Source organism: Trematosphaeria pertusa, assembly GCF_010094035.1.
Source record: "Trematosphaeria pertusa strain CBS 122368 unplaced genomic scaffold BU26scaffold_1, whole genome shotgun sequence".
Lineage (NCBI taxonomy): Eukaryota > Fungi > Ascomycota > Dothideomycetes > Pleosporales > Trematosphaeriaceae > Trematosphaeria > Trematosphaeria pertusa.
Genome location: NW_022987212.1, coordinates 974,234 through 998,287, shown reverse-complemented (window position 1 = coordinate 998,287; position 24,054 = coordinate 974,234). Strand labels below are relative to the sequence as shown.

Sequence of the window (24,054 nt, the reverse complement as noted above, 5' to 3'; positions counted from 1 at the left end):
CGCACAGCTAACGGCAGGCTGCAATCGCCTAGCCAACAAATGGGCGGGCGGCGACGATGGCACTCCACGGCGGAGCTGGCACGCTGCAATGTGATGCGACGGGCTGGAGGAGCGTCTCCGCGGCTTGTATGGAGCTGATCCACGCGCACGAGCGGCGTGTGGGCAAGACTCACGCCTGCTGGGCCCCCGGTGGCTTTGACTGCATACGAGCTTCTTACGTGCAGCAGATAGTGACCGCTGGCTCGGATCTCGATAGAGGCGTCCAAGCTCCGCTGCTGCTTCATGCGCTCCACGAGAAACGATGCCAGGCCTGCTTCACTGACGCTTCCTCCCCGGCCATGCCCCTTCGGGCGCCCCTAGCACAGAAGCGGCTGGGGGCGTGCCGGCCGTCGCGTCTGCTTCCCATGTCCACCACTCACGCGCACAGCTCGATGCTGATTGAGCGCGCATCCCGTCGAATCAATCACTGCCTTGCCCTCCGCCTGCAGGAAGCCTACGACAGAGTGGATAAGCGGCCGTAATGCATGCATTCGACCATTGCGCGCTCGTATCGGCTGACTGCTCTTGAGCCCAGCTCCGCGCCGAAGCAATGGAATGATGGCGCTGGGCAGTCCTCCTCCCGCTGATGCTTGCCGCAGCAGCCGAATGGAGCAGTTGGCTGTATTAATTCTGGAAGACCAAGCCCTGGCCGATTGAGAGGCCCGCTGCCTATTCGCATCTTGCCGACCTTCTGGGGGACGGCGACGATCCCCGCGATGCCGGCCAATCTACGCCCGCGGTTGCTGCGCAATCCATCTTCCTGGCTGGGCACATTGCTGCAGGGCGCCGCCGTCAGTCATAGCAGCTTGCCAGCCTGACTGAGCGGTGCAGCTGAACGGCAGTCGAAGCGATTCCGTGATTCCGGGCTTCATACCCTGCCCGCCAGAGAGCTCTGGATTTACCACAGAAGACCTTCACTACCTAATCCCGCTCTGTGTGGACACAAGGTTTGAACTCAAGAGGGCGATCCGTTCCACAAGACGTCCCGTTCCCCGCGGTCCATCACGAACCTTGGAGTGTCCGTGCTGATTTCCATCATGCCTAACCTTGCAGCGCTTCCGCTGCGAGCGCCACCGTAGGGGCTTGGGACGCCATGCCGCCCTGTAGGTTTAGTGTCCTTCCAATATTGACGACCTTGCCCGGCGGAAAGAGAGTTAAGAAACGTAAAAGGCGAAGCCATTGCAAAGAAATGGACAGATCTACCACAACAGGAGGTCGGCATCGAGGAAGCTTTCTCCCTAAACTGACTAGAAAGCTGAAGCACCGCTAGCCATGGCCCGCGACGAAAACCGGGCCTGTCCTTCGACGCTCAATCCAATGTCTAAACGGAGGTTAGACTACTGTTCAAGCAACTAATACGGTACAGACCCGCCCACAATCGGGCGCGTCATGGCATCGGGACGCGTTCGCGGGGGGCTGTGCAACCGTGGTTCCACATCATGTCTCAGTTCTCGGCTTTCGCATATGCTGGTCTGCAGGGTCGTCGAGCAAGCTCAATCTGGCCGCCCACGCCGCTAGACCCCGGTGGGCATCGGACAATTCTAACGACCGCAAGCAGATAGACTAGAGTCAAGTCAATCCTTCAGAACCTAGCGGGTGATTGCGGGTGGGCGGGTTCTGGATCCCATCAAAGCAGCCAAAGTAGTCGTCTTCTGTGTCTAACTTGGGCGGCTATAGAGACGAGTTTCTCTGCTAAACGGACCGATAGACTGGGATGAAAGCCGCGTGATGTGCTAAGAGGCCATGGCCACTGATGGCCGGTTAAGGGTCGCAAGGATAGCCACAGAGGCTCTCTTCACATCCTTGCTAGAATGGAAGGAGTCAGTGTTGATCGCTCCTCCGTCTATCGTGCCTTGATAGGCCCTGGGGACGTCGCTCAATGGAGGGCATATCCTCCATGTTCTCGGCTGGATAAGACGACCTCCGCAAGTGGATGCTTGACTGAACGGAACTGTGATGTTACGGTAAACTTAGAAAGCTGTGCACAGTTCCATCGCCAGGCGTCGTAATGTTTGCTTCTTATCCGTTACTTACCCCGTTTACTGCCGCACTACCTTAATTGCAGCCTAGTCGATGGGCGGTTGAAACGGTCGACCGTATATCCCGCGGATGGATAGCCTTCGCCACTTGGCGCAGCACTGTGATTGACGGCATGCCCCCAGCAGCTTGGTCATCTGATATGGGTGCTACCAAGGTAACGGCCGGGTTGCAGAGCCAGCTGCCTGGGTTGCGACCTCAGGAGCTTGAGAGCGTGATACCGCGGGCATGCCGCTAAAGAGTGAAGAGAAACGAGTTCGCCTCTACTGGGCCAGTCGGAGGAAGCCTGCCACCGGGGATTGTTTCAAAGTACCAAAGGGCGGGAGAAGTGTGCTTGGCGTGTTGTATGACCACCGGCATATGCAGAAGATGTGGAGGCTGTAGCACGTCTTCCGAGCTATGGCTGGGTTGACCTCTGTAGAGCACTCGGTAGACGATGTCGTACAGTTTCGGCGGTGAAGCAACCTGCTTTGGCCGGCTCGTTCCGTAGGACCTACGCCCGCCGACAGTGAGGTAATAGTGACATTGTTTTTGAATGTAGCGGATACTTGGCCTTCATCTCAAAGCGGCCGCCTATGCTCAGTATCAAGTACACTGGGGGAATCCGTTAGCGCAGTAGCTATCCCTGGACACATGCTTGTGTAATAGTCGGCTAAAAGGCTTTAAGCTGCAACATCTGTCCACACTCACATCCATACATGTCCCGCCAACTTGACACTAGCATGGCTCTAGTCTTCACCTGCTGAAGGTCTTCAGGAGTGGCTTTCCGCACCCAGAAAAGGTGTGTAGCATCCCACCCGAACGCAACCCAGTGTGGCGGAAGCCTTAACAGGGCCATTAAGTGGATGGAGCCATCGCAGCGAATCAAAACGTAGACGCATCCCCGCCGGTGGTCAGGTGCAAAGGGATTCCCGTTGCGTCTTCGGTCCTTCAGGGTGCCGTATCGCGCCTTCCAAACATGTCAGATGACCCCATCGAGAGGCAACGAAATGATTGGACGAGGTGTCGCTGCAGCACTCTCCAACACTATTACCGGAGACGGACCATGCCCTCATCTCGAGCAGCATCTCCACAGCAAAGCGAGAACTCGGGTGTTCGGTACTCGTTATCAGCGATGGTCGAGACTTCTGCTGGCCTCGGTGGCAAATCGGTGTTGATTCTGACGAACATGGATAGAGCGCCTCTATCTTTCGCAATCTATTGAGCATTCGCATTCGGGAGTATTTGCACTTGGAAGCAGCATCACATCCCATTACCGAGTCTAGAAAGCGGAGAAGGCGGAAGTTGGCGAGCAGGCTGCGATTCTGGAGCATAGCAAAGCGAACGTTGATTGAGAACCTCACCGGGCTCTAAGCCGACAACGACCAGGCCGATTTCGCTCGCAGAATAGGCTGACCGCGGGGCCTGTACTAGGGCTCGGAGGTACAGTTGATGATGGATTAGGAACTAGCTTCTTGAAGTGCTTCGAGGGAGGGAAGAAGCCAAAGTCGTTGGAGATCGAAAAGAGTAGGTCCAAGCAAAACAGACGGATTCTGCATGTTGGTGGGGCTTGGTCTTGTCAATTAAAACCATTACACTGTGTAAGACACTACCTACTCGAAGGGGGCCATGAAGTGTGTTTCCCGCAAGCCAACCACTGAGCGCTTTCCAATATATCTTGAGGAATCAGCCATCTGACGCATTTCCTAGCCGAGATCAGAAAAGATATTGCTAGGCCAATCAAGGAGTTTACCTCTAGTGAAGTGGACAAAACATCTTCGGTCGGCACCCCAATATCATTATACCCGCTTTCGACCCCTTCGTTCGCTCACTTGCGCCCAGGCGCCAGACCAGGAACTGCACTAAAACGCTCGTCACGCTCCGTCTTGAAGAGAACCTGGCACCAAAATTCCTTGTTGTCCTCGTCGAACCATGTCCAGAACTTGCCTTCACGCCTGTCCACCTCGCGAGCTTGCAGCTTGACCGACACCGTCTCGTACGGCTCTCCAGCGACGATGAAGTACTGATAGTTGGGATCCGGCTCCTCGATCTTCTGCTCGTACGCGCTCATGAAGCGGACTCGTGGGACCGTGCCCGGAGTGATATCCGGAAATTGGAACTGAAAGAGCAGTCCATTCTGACGCGTAACTGGATCGCGAACCTTGGTGATCCTGTATCCTGGGCGCCCGATCTTGATGACGTTCTTCTTGACTTGGACGCCTGCGAGCAGACCCGCCTGCCCAACATCGTCCTTCTTGCCTTCCCTCTGCTCCTTGGCAGCACGGCGCGCTAGGTTCGTCTGATGTTTCCTTCCCTGTGTATGTGCCAGGTATGATCCGTCGTTTTGATGTACTGTCAAACACAGGCGACACTCGAAGCTCCCGACGTGGTTCTTGAAGAAATACGGGTCCTTGTCAAGGTCGATGGTCTCGAGCGCAAGCTTTCGCAGACGCTCTCGGCGATCGGCGTTGGTCGCGGATGACGAGGCAACACCTCCACCACCGAATTTGGAACCTGCGCGATTCTGTATGGGTCAGCAACCTGCCGTTGGAGAGGGGAGAAGGGCCTTACCTGATAGTCCATGTTTGCAAGATCCTAGGATGTAGCAATCAACTTTAAACTGAGAGTCATGCGGTTTGGCGTGTTGTTTCTACCCTGTAAACTGAGGCCGGAGTGATACAGGTAGTTGTAGTGGTGCTGGGGGTTGGAGTGATGTCGTCCAGAAATTGTTAGCCACCGCCAGGAACCGCGCTAGTGAGAGCTTTAGCGCGCCTTGGCAGCACGTGATTCAGGCATCTGCACCGTGAATTAGCGGTTCCATCTCAACAACAGAACATCCGACGCCCAATCTGCGTGTACTGATCCTTGAATTTCGACCCGGCTGGAACTTGTATTCTATTATCGCCGAGGCAGCACCCCAACGAGCAGCGATTGAAATCTAGCAATTTGGCTGTCCACACAAACCAGACCGCACACACATGGACGCGGAGTTCTATATCGGCAAGCGTCTTTCTTACGATGGCCAGCTTTGCACGGTCCGATATCGTGGAGAAGTCAAGGGTACCAAGGGGGAGTGGCTAGGCGTGGAATGGGACGACCCCACCCGAGGGAAGCACTCTGGCGAAAATGGAGGCATCAGATACTTCGATTGTAACATATACTCCTCTTCACCATGTGGGTTCGGGCAGACTAACAGCTCCGTAGGTTTGAGCAGGTACCCCACAGCTGGCTCCTTTATCCGCCCAACACGCAAACCAGACATTCCACGGTCTTTCGTGGAAGCCTTGAAAGCAAAGTACGCTTCAGATGATGTCGAAGATCCGGATGTCCATATCGTCTTCATCACCCAGGAAGGCGACAGTTCTAACAAGAAGAAAGATCCATTGGCCAGACTGAACCAGCCCATCCGGATTAGCGGGAAAGAGGTGGAAGAAGTGGGCTTTGATAAGATTCGCAAGCAGCTCGCTGAACTGAGTGAGCTGCGGATCGTTATTCTAGATGGGCTGCGCATGGCGAGGCCGCTTGCCAGATTGAAAGAGGGACATGATGCTTGGGATGAAGGCTTGACCGATGTCAAGGATGCTTGCCCGAAAGCTATCGAGCTCGATCTCAGCCGGAACTTATTCGAGGAGTGGAGGGAAATTGCGTCGATTTGCGAACAGCTAGAGAAGCTGAAAAGCTTAAGAGCAGAGTACGCCCTCCCTTTCAGAGAACATCGAGGCTACTGAGAACGATCCCAAGATCGTGCAAAGTACATGCTAAATCATTCTTAGTGGCAATCGCTTCCGCGACACAACCCTAACCAACGCTGAAAAGGCAAGGTGCCAAAAAGCATTCGCTAACATCAAATCTCTCAAACTTGAGAGCACGCTCCTAACGTGGGAAGAGGTACGGGTCCTCAACACCTCCATAATTTGGAACTAACGCTATCTCAGCTCGCCCGTATAACCCACCTCTTCCCCACTCTCACGAGTCTAGTCGCCTCTTCTAACCTATACACCACCCTTTCGCCGGAGGATATCCCTCTGTCTATAATAACGGACCTCTCGCTCGAGGACAACCTCATCTTCGCCCTGTCCTCCCTCTCCCCACTTTGCAATCTCCCACACCTCCAGCGCCTAATCCTCAAATCCAACAAAATATCATCAACCACCGCTTCTGGCTTAACTCCTCCTATATTCTCGCTCACGGTAACCGAAGTCGACCTCTCGTACAACGAAATAACAACCTGGCCTTTCATCGACGCCCTCGAAACTATATTCCCCGGTCTAACTTCCCTCCGCGTTTCCCACAACCCTCTGTACCAGAACCTCCAGACGCCCGATGGCCGCGCTCTTACCGCAGAAGACGGATACATGCTCACACTAGCACGACTCGCAAACCTCAAAACACTCAACTACTCTCCTATCACCCCCAAAGAACGGCTCAACGCAGAATCGTACTATCTCTCGCTCATAGCGAAGGAAGTCAGCTTCGCTTCCGAAAACCTCGAAGCACAAATTCTAGCCTCACATCCGCGCTACGCATATCTCTGCGAAGAATATGGCGAGCCAGTGTTCCACCACCACGCGAACCAAATCAACCCAAACTCGCTCGCCGCTCGCCTTATCCGTATCAAGTTCTACAGCGCAGGAGGGAAACATTTCGAGACAGAGATTCCAGTGAGCTTCACTGCGTACACGCTGCTCGGCATGGTGAGCAAGCACTTCGACATCAAACCCATGAAGTGCAGATTGATCTGGGAAACGGGGGACTGGATGCATGCCCCTCGTGCCGAAGACATCGACGAGGAAGACTGGGACTCTGAAAGCGACGTTGAAGAGGAGAAGCCTGCGCTCAATAGCATCATGAGAGAAGTGGAGATCATCCCGGGAACCAGGTCGGTGGGAACATGGATCGAGGGCATGGAAGCTACGGTTAGAATCGAAGAAAGGTAAGACGGAGGACAGGATATCTAGAACACGAAGCATCTTTCGTGGTATCAATTGGCAGGGTATGAGGACCTCCTCATTTTCTTACTATATGATGCGGATGGATATGTTCGACGGCATGCCTTTATATGTAACAGCTATCGGTTGACTTCAGCTTTTGCGTTGTACTCTTTCCGACTCGCCCTATCCACCCGTGGTTCATTAGAGAACTGCATGCACCTTCTTGCTAGAGAGTGCCATCTACTACGAGGTTGAGAGAGGGCGGGTTGCCATGCCTAGTGGAGGGATGCTGACCCCTCACCGGTGAGTGCAAGCGAGCATGCAAAGATAGGTGTAGCAGGCTGAAGCTAACTTCAAAGGTAGCGCCACACATAGTTTGATGCCCAACTCCTCTCTCATTGCCGCCTTACAAAAGGCGCATTTAACCGCGATGATAGCCTCTGCGCGCGGCTAGGATACCTTGTTCGAGCTCCGACTCCCGCCTATCCCTCATCATTCGGGCTTTATCACCCTCCTCAGCCCACAGAGCGACCAAAGAATTTGAACTGCAACTATGAGTGCCCCCGAACGCGTCAATGCTGGCATCGGAATCGCGTACGGGCTACTCCATCTGGACCTTGTAATATACATGATTGATTACCGCGCGTCTAGTTCACAAGGTAAGTGCCTCCTGCAGGCCGTTCTCAGCATCAGAAAGCCAGAGAAATTAAGGCCCGCATTATTCTAGCCCGATATTTCCGCGAGAGGCAAGATAAGATAAAAAACGTCGTCAAGGACTTCGGCGTGCTCCAACGCTTCTACGAGGGCATTCAGCTCAGAGGCATCGCACTATCGCTTATTAAGGAGGTGGACGACATCGTGGAGAATTTCCGAAGTTGGAGCTGGGAAGCGGTATACCGCGCTCAGAATAAGGTATACGACCACATGGAAGAAGAGCTCCGGCGACTCGGCATGATCCCGCCGGAACAACAAGCCGAGGGTAGCGCAAAGTGGGAGTGGGATCCGCACCGGAGGCAATACTACTACTGGGCGGGCGCGGATAACATGTACAAGTATCAGAACGGCCTGTGGGTTAGGCCCGACGGTACAGAAACAAACGCTGCTCAGGAAGCAGCGTTGAAGAGGGCGGCCGAGGAGGCTGCCAGAAGGGGTCCACCTGCTCCTCCAGCGCTGCCGGGATATGCAAATGGTGTCACCGACGGGATGCGGCAGCTCACTATGGGGAAGGGCGAGGATCATAACGACTACGAGGAGCAGGTCGATTGACTGGAGAACGGCGCGCAAGAGGAGGGCGCGCCCATGGACGAAGAGGGCGTAGACGATATGCGAGAGTATAGTGGGGTAGGAGACGGTTTCCAAGCAGACGATGGGCTGCATGTGCTGGTTTGCAGACGTCCTCAGTATAACTCAGAGACAAGTTGCTTGATAATGTAGGATGGATGCTGCACTGATGAGTCTGGAGACTCCATCTAACGGTTAACCATCGTTCTTTTCTATCAACTTATACTCCCTCCCTATAGCTCTATAGTACCCTGTTCTCATATCCTTATTTTCCCGTCCTTTAAGTCCGTTCGTGCGTAGGCAGAAGCTCTGCTTTGTTGTTAAATAGTTAGCATAACCCATATACCAAGGTAGGTTTGCGACTCAATCAATCAACCAATCGATTTCATCTTCCCGGTTTCTTCCCTTTTCAAAGGGCAATGCAATATAGTACTTACACCACCTCAGCTTCTTGCACACAATATCCAACCTTGCTTCAGCCTATAGCGTTACAAAACTCATCATTCATCCATCCTCTAAAAGCAAAACACAATCCTCCACCCTCCCCCCGCCCCCCCAACAATCTATCCGACATAACTACCTACAATACCTACCTACCCGACCACCCACCCACCAAACCCACTCCCTCTCTCCTCCTACCCACGCACTCTGCCAATCTAATGCAAACACCGCCGCCCGCCTAAAATCCCCCTCCCCTTCCCCTTCCCCTTCCCCTTCCCTTCTCACCCAGAGCCCACTCCCTACATTCCCAGTCCTAGTTCTGATTCAAGATATAAGTAAGGGTGACGAAGGAAGGAAGGGCACCATACCATTCATTGCATACATATAGCGATGCAATCAAGCAAGACGACCAAGTTTCGAAACGTCTGATCAGCTCGCTTCTCCGTCGGTCAGCGCAGAAAGCAGAAGGGAGAGCATGAATGAAGTGCTTCACTCCACTCTACTTTCACTACTCTGGCAGCGCAGTCCATACCCGCCCCTAATCCCTCATATACCGACCCCTCGCTCATCCAAAAGCTACTCAAAGTTTTCAAAATACCGCGCTGCCTGCTCTCCCGCCCGAGTGCCAAGCATTCCACGCATAACAGCCCAGTCACACACGTCACTCCAAACAAAGAAAACTCAAATCACACACAATATATAAAGACGACTTGACTAGAGAACCAATCTATCTCATTGAATTCATAACATCGTTAAAAAAAACTCCTAGCAAACCATCATTTGAGCAAGTAGTGGTATACCTTCCGAATTACCCCCGCATCATCCAAGAATGTTGACATGATCTTCGCTTCGTGTGAGGAAAAAAGACAGGGCCGTCAAGATTCCAAAACGAACGGACGGGAAAGGGTTTCCCAGCAACTGGATAAGACACACCAAAAGATGAAGGGAATCCATCTGAGGAAGAAAGAGATATAAACCAAAAGTTCCACCATCCACCATGTTCTCCATTTTCTCTCGTCGAAGGAAGAAGGCAAAGAAAGAGAAGAGAAACCGCTCAAAAGGTAGATACCCTGGCCAAGGAAAGGAAGCAACCAAAAGAGAGAAGAAATCCAGTCTATCAATATCGCGCACCCGGTGGTGCCCCAATAGGCGGCGGCGGGACAGCGCCATATGGGTTCGCATCGGCATACATTGTCGGGTAGGGTTGTGCAGCTACAGGATAGGCATACGGATTAGCCTGACCATTCTGACCAAGTCCATTAAGGGCATTCTGCCGGGCCTCCCTCTCGCGGCGTTCGCGCGCCTTCCTCCTCTTGCGGCGCCGCTGCTCCAGTTCTTTGACGCTGTGCCTCTGCTCGTTCATCTCTTTCCACTCCGAGAAGGCCGATTTGATTCCCAGAGCTGCGATACCGACTGCTGCAGCATCCTGGAGCATGTTCTTCGACTTGCGCTTGCGAGCTTCTTCAGGTGTCATTTCACCCTCGGATACCAGCTTGCGCCGCTTTTCCGACGCTACCATGGACGAGTAGACGCCGTGGGCGGCGTGGATCGTCGCGACCGTGGCCAACCCGGCAGTAAGAAGTTCCTTACCTCTCAGCTTCTTGCGCTTTTCCTCCATGTCCGTCGAGGATTCAGAGTCGGCGCTGCCGTCCCTCTTCGATGCGCCCTGCGCGCTCAATGCGCCTGCGCCTGCGCCTGCTCTCGCAGCTACTCTGCGATCTGAGTTAGCTCCGCGGGAGTTGGAATAGGTGTCGTCCATACTGCGGCCTCGGCTGTGTGCGCGATGGCGTCGGGAAGGCGGGTCGTAGCTGTCGGCGCTGTCTGCGCTGCGGGAGCGATCACGCCTGGAGCGCGACTTTGAACGCACGCGGTCGTATAGGGCTTTGCCTGCTGCGAGAATTGCTCCACCACCAGCGAGTTTGCCAAGAGCGTCGCCACCACCACCTCCATCACGGCCACGAGAAGCAGAGCGTCCACGGGATCGGGAGCGACTGAAGAGAGACCTGGATCGAGAGCGCGAGCGGGATCCGGAAGGGCTACCATCGCGAGATCGGGAGCGAGGACCATTGGCAACACGGTTTGCGAGAAGGCCACCGAGGGCGGCTTCGGCAACGTGTCGCTTGCCGTGCTTCTCTGGGTTCTTGTCTACAAGGCTGTCGATACCGGCGGCACCAAGGGCAGCAGTGGCAATTCGCTGGCCCTTCTCGCCAGTCCAGGGACCGGGAGTTTTGCGGCTGCGGAAGGCTTCGACGGCCCCGGCAACCAGAGCGGCTTTGGCGGCCTGCTCCCACTTCTTGTCGCTCTTCCCCCCATGTCGGCTTCGGCTCCGGTCGCTGGAGCTGTCGCTATAGCGGCGGCTGCGACGGTCGTCGTAGTATCCACGGTCTGCGTATCGATCGCTGTCATAGCCGCGATCTTTCCGGTGTCGGGAGCGGGAGCGGCTCTTTCCAGTGACTGCGGCAACGACGCCCCCAAGACCAAGGCCCTCGCCAATCTCCTTGACATTGTCGACGATGGACTTGCGACGGTGGCGCTTGGGCCGCTCGTACTCGTCAGAGTAGTAGTCCGGCTCACGGGGGCCACGGCGTCCGCGGTAGTAGTAGTCGTCGTCATAGTGGTCGCCGCGCGCCGAGCGGGCGCGGCGCGGCGGCTCGTAGCTCTCACGGTACTTGGTCTGCCTGAATTCGGCGCCCGGCGGCGGGAAGTCGCGCGGAATGTCCTCGATGCTGTCCTCGCGGGCTGGGCGGTAGACGAGGTCGCGCACTGGGGCGCCTCGGCCGCCGCGCTCGACGTAGGTCGTCTCTACATACTCAGGCTCGCGCTCCCGGACGCCGCGGTGGCGCCGCGGGCGGTCCTCGTAGGTGTAGTCGGACATGGTGCGCACTCAGCCCCGCAGCACGGCAGGATTTTTTGATCGCAGAGGTGCTAGCAGCAAAGCAGGTGTTTGTCGGCGATTCGGTCGTTCTGCGCCAAGAGTTAACGAGAGGATACATCGCAAAGTGAGGGCGGGGGCGCGTACCGATTACTCGAGTAATCTAGTGGAGTGACACTGGGGACGGTGGGCTGTCGCAACGAAGAATGAGTTCTGCCGGAGTGCACGGAACAAGGTGGGTAGGGAGAAGGTTGAGGGTCTGGCGGCGGGGCGCGCAGGCTGGGTTTATCTAGAGTGGCCTGCAGGCAAGGAAGGAGGGCTGATGACTGTCCACTTCTCTCGGGCGCAGGTCGGTGAAGTGGCGTGGATATGCTTGGGGCTTGGTGGTGCGGTGGGCGGCTTCTTGGTCGGCAGGGGCGGCGGCTACGTCATTGCGCGGCGGGCACGATCCAAGGCAAAGCAGCAGCGCTTTCTGCCCAACGGGAGCCGCAGAAGGCTGCGCGCACGCGAGAACTGGGCCACGACACGGGCAACTCGGTCGGTCAGAGCAGCCGGTGAGGCGCTGCTTGCTCGCGCCTTGTGACCGCAGCGGCGCTTCCCCGAACACGGCTACTAGACTCCTTCGTCCTCACCGCGTGCGCCGCACAGCCTCTTCAGCCCCGCGCTGCCCCTCGCCGGCTCGCGCCGCCGACCGGGCCACTACTCTGGTCTGACATCTTGCGACGTGCAGCAGCAAACTGTTCTCTGCGGCAGACACGTCTCGTAAACCACTGTGTCCAACTCGCAGCAGTGCCGCAGTAGGCTCTCTCGCAAACCCCAATCTAATCATCCGACTGGGATCCCCATGACGCGCTCTGCCAACTCAGCGCAGAAACCTGATGACGAAGCCGGGATGAGGCCTGAGTACTGTACCGGTATTCGGTTGGTAGGGTGGTACCTAGGTAGGGACATCGATCTCGCAGCAGCTGCCTGGCCCCCCGCAGAAAGAAAGAAACAAACAAGCACATCATCCCTCCTAGCAAAATAAAAAGCCCACTACAGTCTCAGTCAGTCAGTCAGTCAAACTTGAATCAGCAGTACCCATGCCAACAGACGGCGTCCACGTCTCCCCGTCCGGCCAGAAAGCCTTCATCCCCCTCGAGAACAACCCCTCAGTCTTCACCTCCCTCATCCACGACCTCGGCATCTCCGCCGAACTCTGCTTCCACGATGTCTACAGCCTCGACGACCCCGATCTCCTTTCACTCGTTCCCCGCCCCGCGCTCGCGCTAATCTTCATCACGCCCGCGCCCCCGTATCACACTGTGCGTGCTATAGACGGCACGCCCAGCGTCGAGGACGGCTTGGACAGCTTAACCTATGACAAGTGCGGGGACGAGGAGCCCGTGATGTGGTTCCGCCAGACAATTAACAACGCGTGCGGGCTGATGGCATTGCTCCATGCAGTAGCGAACGGGGAGGCGAGGGAGTTTGTGCGGGAGGGGTCAACGCTGGGGCGGTTGCTCCAGCAAGCCGCGCCATTGAAGCCCCGGCCGAGGGCAGACATGCTGCATGCGAGCGAGGAACTGGAGAGGGCCCATATGCGGGCTGCGAGACTGGGGGATACGACAGCACCTAGAGCAGAGGACCCTTGCGAACACCATTTTCTAGCCTTTGTGAAGGGACGGGATGGCCACCTGTGGGAATTAGAGGGCAGCTCGGACGGGCCTATCGATCGCGGGGAGATGCGGGAGAGGGAGGATATGCTGAGCGAGGCGTCGTTGGAGAGAGGAGTGAGGAGATTCATGAGGGCTGCGGATGGGAACTTGGGGTTTAGCGTGGTTGCATTGGCGAGGAGACCAGGAGGGGACGTCTCTCCGCTCCCATGATTTCGTCGAGTGCCTACTCACTCTTTCCCGCTGGACTGAGCCCTTTGCGTGCAAGTGTGAAAACCTCCGGTTTAGAAGTGATGCTGAGCGATGAGCCCTATAACGACCATCTAAACGCTCCAAAGCCCCTTGAAGCCCGAGCGGTAAACGCTACGAGGAGAGTAAAAGTACCCAGCCGCGCAGAGTGCGCAAATCCTCCCGTAACGCCTGTCCGATCCATATCGTACAACCCTTCGTTCATTCCGTACTCTTACACTGTCTCCTCCACCGCTCTCCACCGTCCCTCGGCCCTCCGTATTAGCTCCTCATACACCGTCCACGCAAGCGCAGAGCTCATCGCCTTCCTTGCAATCCTGATCCCCAGCCCGTCAAACAGACTCCTGACTCCGTCCTCTGCCAGCATCTTCTTGGCCGCATGTATCATGTTGTGATAGCGATCCGGCATCAGCTGTATCCGCGTCTTGATCGCGTCGAACGGGTTCGTGACCGAGGTGCCCAAGCCCGCTGCAGCAATTCCCGAGAAGAAGTTTATACCCGCTGAGGTACTGGAGGACAGTCTGGTCGAGCTCGCGCCGGACTTTTCTTCGATTTTGTTGGCGAGGCGCGAGAGTCGTTTCTTCGACTGCTCGTAGAAAAGCACGTAGAGGCCCGCATACGGCGCGTCGCGCACGGCCGTCGCGCCAAAACCAGCGAAGAAGCCCTTCAGCCCTTCCCTGCGGAAAATATCTCTTGATGCTGAGAACAGCGACGAGTAAGAGTACAAGTTACTCTCGTACCGCACCTTCAGCACCGTGATCGGCATCATTAGGAAACCCGCCCATGTTCGCGCCACCGCGCCCGTAGCCAGATTCGCCGTATTGCTGAGCTTTGGCAGCGAACTCGAATGCCCATCCCTCGCTCTTGCGCGGTCACCAGCTTTGAGTAACGCCGCGCGTGCTGCCCTCCGTCGCAGCGCATTGAGGCTGGAGAAGTATATCGCGGACCCGAATCCTGTGCGTAATGTGCTGGGTAGTGTACCCCTCCAGAACTGGCGTATGGGCTGTGGTCCGCTGGCTATCGACTTGATCGTTGCGAGGAGCGTGTTCTGGTGCGATTGCTGCACGCGGGTCTTGAGGAGATCGGCAGGCTGGAGGAGGACGGCGGAGAGGATGCCTGAGCTTAGCCCGGCGAAGAAATGAACTCCTCAAGCTGTCAGCATGGCGTCCGAACCCCTTCGCATAGTCATGATGCAGCTAAGAGAGGCTTATGCGGCTCCTCCAGCAGAAGCAGACTCACAGGAGGACGACGCGCGCGACGTCGAGCCATCTGACATTGCCGCACGGTCAATTTGAGGAATTGCTATGAAGGATGCCGAGCAAGAAGGTGCAGCTGCATGGTGTTGAGCAGAAAAGTCTCAGGTGAGTGAAAGTTCGCGCTCGCTGCGCTTTGACAAACACGCGCGGAGAATTTGGATGACGTTCTTCATTGAGAGCCGCGACGACCCGAGTGACCGGGCGCTCGGGATCCCGACGTTGGCCGGATACGATCATCTTTCCGCCGACTTACGGCTTTGTCACATAGCATTATGCTACCAAGCTATTCTAGGTCGTGAAGGCGCTCAGCTTCTGCTACCAAGCAGAGCACACACAGCCTACGAAACCCCGTCCTCACTCCTTCGGCCCTCCTCGCTCGTCACCCGGAATCCACACGCTCACACCTTTCTTATCCAACTGCAACCCATCTGTAGGCTGCACTTTTAGAGTCTTGTTGAAATAGCGATCCACTACTCGCAGCTGTGGCGTAATCCAAGCACCAGTCGCTAGGGGGAAGATGTTGTATCGGACAGTCTGCCTGCTCATCGGCAGAAGCTGCAAAGTACGAAGCTTAGGTCCACCGAACCCAAATTCCTCACTAGCTTCCATGCTCAATTCGAAGGTGAGGAAATGTATAGTTGGGTTCTCAAGCGTGTAATCCATGTAGACGAGGCCGCTGACTGAAGCCGAGTGTAGAGCCGTTGCCAGCACGCGAGGCTCGCTGCTGGGAATGTGTATGCGAGGTATAGGGAGGCTTGTCATGACCACAGGATTGCCTGGATCGCCGTATCGCTGCCACAGGACATTTAGAGTCGTGTCAAGTGCTGTTGCCCGACGTTCTTCCAGGTTAATCTTCCGGCAGTCTATACAGAACGACCACTCGTTGATCTCCGAAGGCTGCATAGACACGTCGACAGTGTCGAACTCCCGTGCTACGTCGCATGTTGCACCTCCATGAACAGAGTGAATCTCGACGGCAAGATCTTTCACGAGAAGCACCTCTTCGGCGAAAGATGCAACCTTTGCCCTCAGATGCCACTTTTGCGCAATGCCGAATGCATCGATTGAGTCTGCATGAGGCTTGCTTTCGGCGTCCCCAAGCTCGAAGTAGCTGGGCCATGGATCAGGATGCACTCGGGGCGTAAGTTCGTAGCTCGTCTCGAAAGGTCCAATGAAGATGAGATCAGCGATCATGGTCTTGGAGATGGGTATGTCACGGTCGCTGAGGAGGTGGTAGAGGACTTTGACTTCCAAGGCGTAGTCCGACGGCTCTATAGGCGCATTGAAACGAATCTTCTCCATAGTTTTCTCGCTTGGTGCAAGACGGCCCACCACATGGCCCGGAAGATCGACATCGGTAGAATCGTCCAGCGCGGGAAGTACTTCTTTCATAGGTGAGGAAGCATCCCGATCAACCCAGGAATATCCTAGGGTATCTTTCGATCGGCCCAATAATCTCACCTCAAGAACAGCCTCGGTATCCTCCTCTTCCCCGTTCCAAACCTCGATCGTAAGTTTGACGGGCTCGTCCGTGTAGTAATGATCACGAAGATTAGGAAGCCGTATCTCCATTTTTGGAGGTTTGGGGAGCACCTTGACAAGTGTTCCAGAGAGCCTATTAAGCTTTCTTGACTTGAGTTTGGGTCCAGACTTGAGCCACCACGACGGTGGAGTCTCGCTTTCCATGTTACCATCTGAGCAGGCGAGATCAAAGCGATTTGTGTCTATCCTAAGGACATTGCCGATAGTTTCCACATCACCAGCTTCTCGGAAGATGATGGGAAAACTGTAAACCTTCGTCTGGCCCGGGTGTATCGTTAGGTCGGCGCTTCCAGCCCAGCGGGGTTTCTGTTCGGACGGCGCCAAGGGTGTATGTTCGTCGAGGACGCATTGGTGGAGTTGAGACTCAGGCTCCGACATAGAAGCCTCCGCGTCATGGGTCAAATGGACCTCGCTCAAGCAGCCTTCGAATTGGAAAGCTAAGCTAGATAAGGTTATCGGAGCTGAGCCTTGTCTTGCTGTTGAGGTGACGGCTATCTGTGATAGAAGTGGCTCGCCCACGTTGCCTTCGCCTTTCTCAAATGTAAATGTGACAGACACTGTATCGTCAGCCTAGTCCTTGCGTAGGTTCGGGGGCCATACAGAAGGAGACGAAGTCGCTAGTATTAAGGGCGACAGTGACCTTTTCGTTGGAAGAACTCTCTCGTGGAAATGAATCTAAGCACGCCATCAAGTCATGCCTGTATCTTACCTTGCCGCCAAAAACTAAGAACGGTTAGAAAATTATACTGGATATCAATGAGGACACCGATACTGACCTCGCGAATAGAGCTCCCATTCAGTGGCGACGTACGTTTCAGCATTGCGAACATGAAGAGAGCATTCATGAAGACCCCAAAGCACCTCCGAGGCAAGGTTCCACCAGCCTTCGCGTCGCCACGCCATAGTCTCCCATAATGGTCGTAGCACTTTGAAAGCTTCGGTGAATCTCTTCATGTGTAGTAGTGTCCTGGCCGCCTCTAGCTGCAGCTGGTGGGCTTTTCGAGGCTGCCCACGGATTTCGAACTCGGTGATTGCAGCATGCAATTTTCCTGCAATATCCTTCCAGTGCTCAAAACCTCCAGGCGCACCTTGCAGAGGGAACTCCACGTGAGGTTCAGGAACAAGATAATGGTCGTAGATCTGGTTCCTATGGGAGACTTTCGTCGCAGGTGACATTCCTGGCGGCGTGCGGTCTTCCTCGGGAATCTCCCTGGCCAGAAGATACCTTCTCTTTGCATGATCGGCGGAGAGTTTATACCAATAGCCCGCATGGTGGAGAAGCTCCCAGGGCGGTAACCGTTCGCCTATCGGGAACTGCTTCTCAGGTGGGGCGAAGATTGGATTCACGCCATCGACCAAGGGATCCGCGTCGGAGATAGGCTGCGTTATCCTAAAGACCTCTAGCTTAGTGCGCTGTATGACTTGCGCCATGGCTTCGGCCCAGGTCGACTCCCAAGCTTCCCACCCATAGTTCGATGTCCCTTTCCCACGCCGATCCAATACATCCTTAAGCTTTGTCTTGTACTTGAGCCAGGTCTGTACTGCCGAAGTCGGGTAGTTGTTCCACAGCTGACAGCGGATGTGCCGGAGGGCGATGGCATCCGCTAGTAGTCGTATTTCCTCCCACCTAGGCGACCAACTTGCAGTGGTCTCAAACAGGCCTTCAGGACCGAACAAAGCATCCAGGGCGATATTATAGTGTCTCTGCGCTGCATCCATCTCCTGCCGGAACTCGGCGAAGACACCTAGCTTGAAATCATACCGTATTGCCCAGCCAGGATGCGATAGCGTTTGAGAGGTACCTCTAGTAGGCGGAGCGGTGGGCGGAGGGATCGTACCCCTTCCCTTCTTCCGCCGTGCATGCTTCGTAAGGTCTCTGTAGTACTCGACGCAGACAGGTTGCAGAGTTGATAGAACAGACTGTACAAATGAACGCTGCTCGACCTGGGAGCTAGGCGGTAGAAAATATAGCATCTTGTGATCAAGGCCGGTAGCTCGCCGTATTGTATTCAAACGGTCGTCGATATCGGGTGCCTCTAAAATCGATTTGTCGCTCAATAGTACTACGGCGTATCTCGTGCGATTGTCTGACTTCTGGATCTGAACTTTGACCTTGTTGATCCTGGAGGTGGCTTAAGTGTTAGCGTAGCTATTAATACAGAGGGATAGAGGAATTAAGGTCGCAATACTGAGTCCGTCCGCGCTATCTGTTGAGGCCATCCGGATGGGAACTTGTATACTTCCGGCCTTCTTGCCGTTAAGAGCCTTGCCCAAATGATTTCAACAGATTCTCGGAACTCGGACTGTCCAGCACCTGTACCACAGTATTACGTACTCTGTCTTCAGCTGATTGTCATGCAGACTATTCGTGATCGGGTCTGTGCCGAAATCGAAGAAGGATATGAACACCGAGGGAATGTAGTCCTGGTGCTTCGCTACCCACGACGGCGCCATGACTCCATCCGGGAAGATGGAGGAGCCAGGCGATAGCGGCGATATGGGAGAATGAAGGACCCATGATGTCGCGGCAGCTATCGTGGGGCTACCAGGAGGGGTAGTCTCGGAGGTGGTGGGAGCATCAGCTTTCTTTGGGGGAAATTGGAAGTCCTAACGACCATGAGCATTTGATTGGCACATATTATACATTCCAGGCGCCTGACCTACCCTCCCTACTGCCCGTATTCTGAAGCCAGACAAGTTTCCTCGGCGACTTAGCCCACGCGTGTTCCACGGCGCCTCTGTTCCGTCATAGCTCAAGAACTCCTGGAGCAGCTGGTTCGCGCGTTCGCCAGATACGGGGGGCAGCTCGGAGCTGATGGTGGTAACTGCTCGGCCGGGCAGGACATCGCGGAGGGGTCGGGGCGGTTCAGGCTCTTGTTTGACTGCCAGGCCAGAAAGTACCACGAAGGGCAGATTGTGGAGGACGTATTCGGGCGGATACGCTTCCATAGCTGCGGGCGCGAGCTACCTCTCCATGAAGGTCGAGTAGGACTGAGACTGATGATATAGGAGGACCTGACGTCGCGGAAGCGTATCAATGCTCTGGAGGAAATATTGTTACGCGGAAGGGCGCATTGTCCACAAAGGGCTGAGCTACCTGGGAGCACTGCTACCGGGAAGCATGTGGGCTCGCGATGATGTCGGCATTTCCGCGCTGGCGCCGCCGACGCGCACGTGCTTTCGTTCTGCCAGGGTTCTCCGCTCTCCCAGTACTTTGACAGCTCCGCGCACAATCACCACGCTTCCTCACGCTCCACCTGTCCGCCGGCACGCTTCAGCTCTCCCCCGCGCTTACGCTACTGCACGCGATTTCAGCGAGAGCGCTCGCGTTTCAAGCGCCTCAGCTCCCCTCATCCGCAGCGCGAATTACACCGCCGCCCACCTTACGCTGGGCTGGTCAGAGGGCCGTCGTCAGTATGGCAGGTTCACAGCAGCAGCAGATTGTCGACACCATCTTCTCCATGAAGAGGAGGCTTGTGCGGACAGAGGATTGTAAGTGTCGCTCAATTTCCTATGTCAGGTCATTGCTAACCACTGCAGCGTCTGAGTCCGAAGAGACCGAGACGCCCTACAGCAACCAGAAGCAAAGCCTAAAGCGCAAAGCGCAGTACACCCGCTCCGGCGACCCAGACTTCCTGTCGGACCCCCGGCCATATAAGAAGGTTCGCCTCCGCTACCCTACCTCTCAGGGTCCACGCTAACGAGTCGGCCGGTACAGAGAATCCAGCATGCGGGCTACCAGAGATACATCCTCCAACGCAACCCTCCGCGATACGATCCCGACGGCGACATTGTCGAGGTTGGCGACGAGTACGAAGATGAGGACGATCTGTCGACTGTGGAGGAGAATCCATACGCCGACATACACCTTGAGAGTACGTACAGCCAAATTAACCTAAACCGGCGGGGGAATACTGACAATTGGAAATAGCTCTCCTTGCGCCTTTGACCTCCGCTGCCGATTTGCCGAACCACCCCTCCTACAGCGTAGCCTATACCTCCAAGCATCTAACGAACTTGACAAATGAGGCCGGAGCTATCTCGCGGAAGGAACAGACATCTCTTTCCCAAGCGAAAATCCTATTCACGAAGCTCCAAGGCGACTCTACGTTTGCACCAGCTGCGTTAGCCGCCATGGCAAGTCAGCCATTCCAGGACGGCTGGGCCAATGGTACCAATGGTCGCAGAGCAAACGGAGACTCCAACCAAGGAGAGCGCCCAGAGGCTGAGGATAATACACAGCCGCAGAATGCATCAAATGCCACTCAAGACGTGGAAATGGAAGATGCGGGGCAGAGCAACGGTGCCCCGCCCAAGACCGAGGGGAGCAACGGCGACCTGAAGACAGACCCGCAAAACGGCGCTGAACCTACTATAAACGGCACATCTCATGGCATAGATTTGGACAAACTGCAGCAGAACGGCGAGAGACCGCCTTCTCCAGGCGCCGACGACGCCTCCGAAACCGCGTCCCAGCAGACATCGCACCGGATGACGACCCGCGCACGAGCGCAAGCAGCCTCAACGCCCTCCCCACCTTCCTCTCCCTCCAGCGTCGTCAACCCTGTCCACCCCCTCTTCTCGTTCTCTACGGGCTCCCTTCCCGACCGCGATTTCGGCCTCCCGCCCGCCGAAGCCGAAGAAACACGCATGCTCCTCATGGCATATGTACAAAAACAGGAGGAGATCGCGCGCGTAGCCACGGATCTATACATAGGCATGATGCGAGGCGAGCGCATGCGCCAGGATGTCTTCAAGTGGGCGAAAGCAGAAGGCCATGTTGGCGAGATGAGCGACGGGGAGGACTGGTATGATCGCGAGGAATGGGCTCTGGATGAGGATCTGATAAAAGGGAGGGATGAGGAGGAGGATGATACGGCGGCGGCAGGAAAGAAGTCCACTAGGCAGCGGAGGAAGCCGGATAAGGAAGATCGGTAACTGGGCGCCTGGAGTGCTTTGGTAGACTTTCAATAGGTGAACTGAATACTTTGGAAAAGGGAGCCTGATGTGCTTCACTGCCTCTACACAAGTAGACAGATGCTCTAGTTGATGGCCATTGCTACTCGGTACACTACTATACAGGTGTGGGTATCATAGAAGAGCAGACCGCCTACTCGTTCATGCCATGCACAATCCGCCCAATCTCCCTCCTCACCGCCTCACACCCCGGCCTGGCATCCTCATCGGCCTGCACCATATCCCCCACCAGCTGCTGCACCTTGCCGCCCAACTCGCCAATGCTGGCGGCAAAGCCCACCGGAAACTGCCCCTGCCTGAGCTCAGTGAGCGCCTGCACCCTCTCCATCCTGGTGCCAAAGCGCACCAACATCTCCAGCCCAAGCACGCCCAGCGCAAACACATCCAGCTTCTCACTGATCCTACCCCCGCCCGGCGGCCGGTAGAACTCAGTCCCTACCGGCCTAGCAGAGGTAGGATCAGTGAGGCAGCTGTCACCCAGCGCAGCCACCAGCCCGAAGTCGCCAATCCTGGGCGTGACGTGCAGGCAACCGCGGTCTGGGCAGGGCCCGCAGCTGGCCAGATCGACCGAACCCGCCGGCGGGCTGCGACTGGTGCTCAGCGAGAGGAAGACGTTGGCTGGCTTCAGGTCGCGGTGGACGACGCCCTGCTCGTGGAGGTACTCCACTCCTGAGATGATGTTGCTGAGGAGCTCCAGCGAGATGCAGGGGTGGAAGCAGTGGGTGGGTGGATCTTGCTCGGTGGAGAGGAATGCTGCTAGGTTGGTGTTGTAGAGGGACATTTGGACGTTGAGTGTCAGGATTGGGCCGGTCGTGCGTGCTGAGATGAGGTGGGCGGGCATATCGCTATGTGACATTATGCTCTCGGAAGCGTCTTCAGATCCTTCGAAGGTTGGTTCGTGGGTCCTTGGGATGGTCTCGATATCTCCGTCTTCTTTGTCGACCGCGTCTTCGATGCTGGTAATGAGAGATTTAGTAGATGAGATGGTGGCAATCGTCGCTTGACTTCCGCGTCGATCCTTGCGCTTGGTCGTCCTCGCATCACCCTTGACCTCTTCGGCTCCTGCGCCGGCATCGCTCGCCTCGAAGACAATGTTCGCACCGGAGTCTTCCTCAAAGGTCAGGTTGTTGAGGCCAGAGTATAGCTCGTCTGCATTGCTGGTGCTGAAAGTCGGCGAAGATGCATCTTTAAGAAGCCGATCGCGGTGGATAGCTTTCGCCGTGGGCTGCGTAGTCGAGTCTGTAGGTCCGCCTGTGAACTCCAGCCAACAATTGTGGTACCGAACGATGTTGCCATGATCGAAGCGAGCGAGCGACCGGACTTCGTCGAGCAGCCTCTCCATCTCTTGATGTCCGCCTTCTTTGATCTTCTGTAGCTTGGCGGCGCTTATCATGATTTTCTTGACCGCGTAGAAGTGATTGTCAAGCTTATGCTTGACCTTGTAAACCTTGCCATAACCACCTTTGCCGACAACACCAAGCTCTTCGAACTCTCGCGCGTACCTGTCACTGTAGAAACCCGGCTGGTCCTTAAATGGTAACAGGAAGGGAAGCTGAGGGTCTAGACGACTCAAGGCCGTGTGAGGTGCCTCAAGCGACATCGGGTTCATAGGAAGAGCTACCAGGGCTTGAGAAGGTCCAGCAGTCGACGCAGGATTGGCCGGCACCGATGTGAGGACGTTCAGATGAGCTTGGGTGAATCGAGTGATACCTTCGTGGGCAGCGGCGCGCGCAGACCGCATCCCATCGCTAGCATAGCTATGGTCGACATCCTGGGATAAGTGGCTTGCAAGGTCTTGATACGTCTGCCGAGCAAGAGCCTGGACTTCTGGGTCGGACTTATCCTTGCCCAGAGATTCTGCGATTTGCGCTGCAGTCCTCTCCTCAAGGAGCGTATGCAGCAAGAGGTCGCGGAACTGGCTGGTGTCAGCAGGGGTGGCAGCTGGGCGGGCCGACGGCATTTGTTGCTGTGACTGCGTTCCAGACCGTGCTGCAGATTGCTCAGCTGCGTCCAATGTGTTAATCCTCGAGAGTAAGTTGTCCTGCGCAGAGCCACTGGTCTCCTCGCGGTCGTCGGACGAGTCGTCACCGCTTGAGGAGCTGTCACCCGGCCTGTAGAACATAGAGGACATGTCGGCGGCGCAACTGCGTGCGTTTTTGTGATGGACTAGCCCGAGAAAAGCAGATCTCTGAACCTCTTGAGTGTTTTCGGCAGGCCCCAGACGGCAAATGGGCTGCTTCAGATGGTGCAAGCTGTGCCGGCTTCAGCAGCAGCGGTGCGCAGTCAAAGACCCTGAGATGTGCGCTGCGAGCCCGAAGGGAGCTCAATTGAAATAGGCGGACGGTGTTCCAGACCCTTGACAGCAAAGACGGTTCAAGGCGCGTTGTCTCAAGCAGCAGCAAGCGACACAGCGTGAAGCCCCCAAATCCCGCAAAAGAGCGCAGCAAGCTCAGAAAGACCTCAATTGAGCCAGATTGACGGTGTCCAGTAATACCCTTGGCGGTAGCAGGGCTGTTGCTTGCGGTGTTCAACGCAGTGGTTGGATGTCGAGAGCAGCAGCGACGTCGGTGACGGAGCTGGAAAGTCTAACTCGGCGTCGTCCTGACAGCAGCAACGTTGCCATGGAGCCCGCCGAGTGATCCAGAACACGGAACATAACAGAAGGTCGCGGAAGTTAAACGTGGCCCCTCGCTGTCTTGAGTGAAAAGATGTGATGCTGCCTCGCGCTCGCGGAAGGGCGCACCTGGCTTGACACCAAGTCCACTAGCGAGGAAGCTAGCACACTTTGGGCGTTC

The 24,054-nt window shown here is 55.9% G+C and overlaps 11 protein-coding genes across 11 annotated transcripts; 6 read left to right on the top strand and 5 right to left on the bottom strand.

The window, feature by feature from the left end:
* Positions 1-56: 56 nt before the first annotated feature.
* On the top strand, positions 57-521 carry BU26DRAFT_557358 (uncharacterized protein; the record flags this gene model as incomplete). Its single annotated transcript, XM_033832447.1, has 1 exon — positions 57-521. One exon carries the CDS (start codon positions 57-59, stop codon positions 519-521), a length of 465 nt encoding a protein of 154 aa, XP_033690861.1.
* A 3,362-nt stretch (positions 522-3,883) lies between these two features.
* Positions 3,884-4,638, bottom strand: BU26DRAFT_557357 (uncharacterized protein; the record flags this gene model as incomplete). Its single annotated transcript, XM_033832446.1, has 2 exons — positions 3,884-4,579; positions 4,627-4,638. The coding sequence occupies 2 exons, from the start codon at positions 4,636-4,638 to the stop codon at positions 3,884-3,886; spliced, it is 708 nt and encodes a 235-aa protein (XP_033690860.1).
* Positions 4,639-4,892: 254 nt separating this feature from the next.
* BU26DRAFT_9921 (tubulin-specific chaperone E) lies at positions 4,893-7,236 on the top strand. The gene is made up of 4 exons (XM_033836576.1): positions 4,893-5,205; positions 5,260-5,746; positions 5,829-5,943; positions 5,991-7,236. Exons 1-4 carry the CDS (start codon positions 5,034-5,036, stop codon positions 6,990-6,992), a joined length of 1,776 nt encoding a protein of 591 aa, XP_033690859.1. The 5' UTR covers positions 4,893-5,033; the 3' UTR covers positions 6,993-7,236.
* Positions 7,237-7,539: 303 nt separating this feature from the next.
* BU26DRAFT_557355 (uncharacterized protein) lies at positions 7,540-8,252 on the top strand (the record flags this gene model as incomplete). Its single annotated transcript, XM_033832445.1, has 2 exons — positions 7,540-7,645; positions 7,714-8,252. 2 exons carry the CDS (start codon positions 7,540-7,542, stop codon positions 8,250-8,252), a joined length of 645 nt encoding a protein of 214 aa, XP_033690858.1.
* Positions 8,253-9,558: 1,306 nt separating this feature from the next.
* Positions 9,559-10,725, top strand: BU26DRAFT_9804 (uncharacterized protein). The gene has a single exon (XM_033836570.1). It carries the CDS (start codon positions 9,706-9,708, stop codon positions 10,429-10,431), a length of 726 nt encoding a protein of 241 aa, XP_033690857.1. The 5' UTR covers positions 9,559-9,705; the 3' UTR covers positions 10,432-10,725.
* Positions 10,470-11,655, bottom strand: BU26DRAFT_512803 (uncharacterized protein; the record flags this gene model as incomplete). Its single annotated transcript, XM_033827472.1, has 1 exon — positions 10,470-11,655. A coding segment is annotated over exon 1 (1,114 nt), but the record flags the coding sequence as incomplete, so codon positions are not given.
* Positions 11,656-12,536: 881 nt separating this feature from the next.
* Positions 12,537-13,615, top strand: BU26DRAFT_9868 (ubiquitin carboxyl-terminal hydrolase, family 1). The gene has a single exon (XM_033836573.1). It carries the CDS (start codon positions 12,663-12,665, stop codon positions 13,446-13,448), a length of 786 nt encoding a protein of 261 aa, XP_033690855.1. The 5' UTR covers positions 12,537-12,662; the 3' UTR covers positions 13,449-13,615.
* An 83-nt stretch (positions 13,616-13,698) lies between these two features.
* Positions 13,699-14,760, bottom strand: BU26DRAFT_557352 (mitochondrial carrier; the record flags this gene model as incomplete). Its single annotated transcript, XM_033832444.1, has 2 exons — positions 13,699-14,627; positions 14,724-14,760. 2 exons carry the CDS (start codon positions 14,758-14,760, stop codon positions 13,699-13,701), a joined length of 966 nt encoding a protein of 321 aa, XP_033690854.1.
* A 218-nt stretch (positions 14,761-14,978) lies between these two features.
* On the bottom strand, positions 14,979-19,389 carry BU26DRAFT_512799 (uncharacterized protein). The gene is made up of 5 exons (XM_033827471.1): positions 18,947-19,389; positions 18,618-18,889; positions 17,059-18,404; positions 16,883-17,005; positions 14,979-16,839 (listed from the first exon to the last, which is right to left on the bottom strand). The coding sequence occupies exons 1-5, from the start codon at positions 19,229-19,231 to the stop codon at positions 15,095-15,097; spliced, it is 3,771 nt and encodes a 1,256-aa protein (XP_033690853.1). The 5' UTR covers positions 19,232-19,389; the 3' UTR covers positions 14,979-15,094.
* A 123-nt stretch (positions 19,390-19,512) lies between these two features.
* BU26DRAFT_598691 (uncharacterized protein) lies at positions 19,513-21,385 on the top strand. Its single transcript, XM_033835041.1, has 4 exons — positions 19,513-19,774; positions 19,823-19,944; positions 20,001-20,157; positions 20,214-21,385. The coding sequence occupies exons 1-4, from the start codon at positions 19,699-19,701 to the stop codon at positions 21,218-21,220; spliced, it is 1,362 nt and encodes a 453-aa protein (XP_033690852.1). The 5' UTR covers positions 19,513-19,698; the 3' UTR covers positions 21,221-21,385.
* On the bottom strand, positions 21,307-23,555 carry BU26DRAFT_9663 (kinase-like protein). The gene has a single exon (XM_033836556.1). The coding sequence runs from the start codon at positions 23,388-23,390 to the stop codon at positions 21,393-21,395; it is 1,998 nt and encodes a 665-aa protein (XP_033690851.1). The 5' UTR covers positions 23,391-23,555; the 3' UTR covers positions 21,307-21,392.
* Positions 23,556-24,054: the final 499 nt, after the last annotated feature.

Coding starts and splice junctions, on each gene's coding strand:
- BU26DRAFT_9921 (XM_033836576.1), top strand. CDS start 5,034: ATGGACGCGGAGTTCTATATCGGCAAGCGTCTTTCTTACGATGGCCAG. Junction 5,747..5,828: donor CTGAAAAGCTTAAGAGCAGA/GTACGCCCTCCC, acceptor AATCATTCTTAG/TGGCAATCGCTTCCGCGACA. Junction 5,944..5,990: donor CGCTCCTAACGTGGGAAGAG/GTACGGGTCCTC, acceptor ACGCTATCTCAG/CTCGCCCGTATAACCCACCT.
- BU26DRAFT_9804 (XM_033836570.1), top strand. CDS start 9,706: ATGTTCTCCATTTTCTCTCGTCGAAGGAAGAAGGCAAAGAAAGAGAAG.
- BU26DRAFT_9868 (XM_033836573.1), top strand. CDS start 12,663: ATGCCAACAGACGGCGTCCACGTCTCCCCGTCCGGCCAGAAAGCCTTC.
- BU26DRAFT_512799 (XM_033827471.1), bottom strand. CDS start 19,231: ATGGAAGCGTATCCGCCCGAATACGTCCTCCACAATCTGCCCTTCGTG. Junction 18,890..18,946: donor GAATACGGGCAGTAGGGAGG/GTAGGTCAGGCG, acceptor CATGGTCGTTAG/GACTTCCAATTTCCCCCAAA. Junction 17,006..17,058: donor ATGGGAGCTCTATTCGCGAG/GTCAGTATCGGT, acceptor AACCGTTCTTAG/TTTTTGGCGGCAAGGTAAGA.
- BU26DRAFT_598691 (XM_033835041.1), top strand. CDS start 19,699: ATGGCAGGTTCACAGCAGCAGCAGATTGTCGACACCATCTTCTCCATG. Junction 19,775..19,822: donor GCTTGTGCGGACAGAGGATT/GTAAGTGTCGCT, acceptor TAACCACTGCAG/CGTCTGAGTCCGAAGAGACC. Junction 20,158..20,213: donor CGCCGACATACACCTTGAGA/GTACGTACAGCC, acceptor AATTGGAAATAG/CTCTCCTTGCGCCTTTGACC.
- BU26DRAFT_9663 (XM_033836556.1), bottom strand. CDS start 23,390: ATGTCCTCTATGTTCTACAGGCCGGGTGACAGCTCCTCAAGCGGTGAC.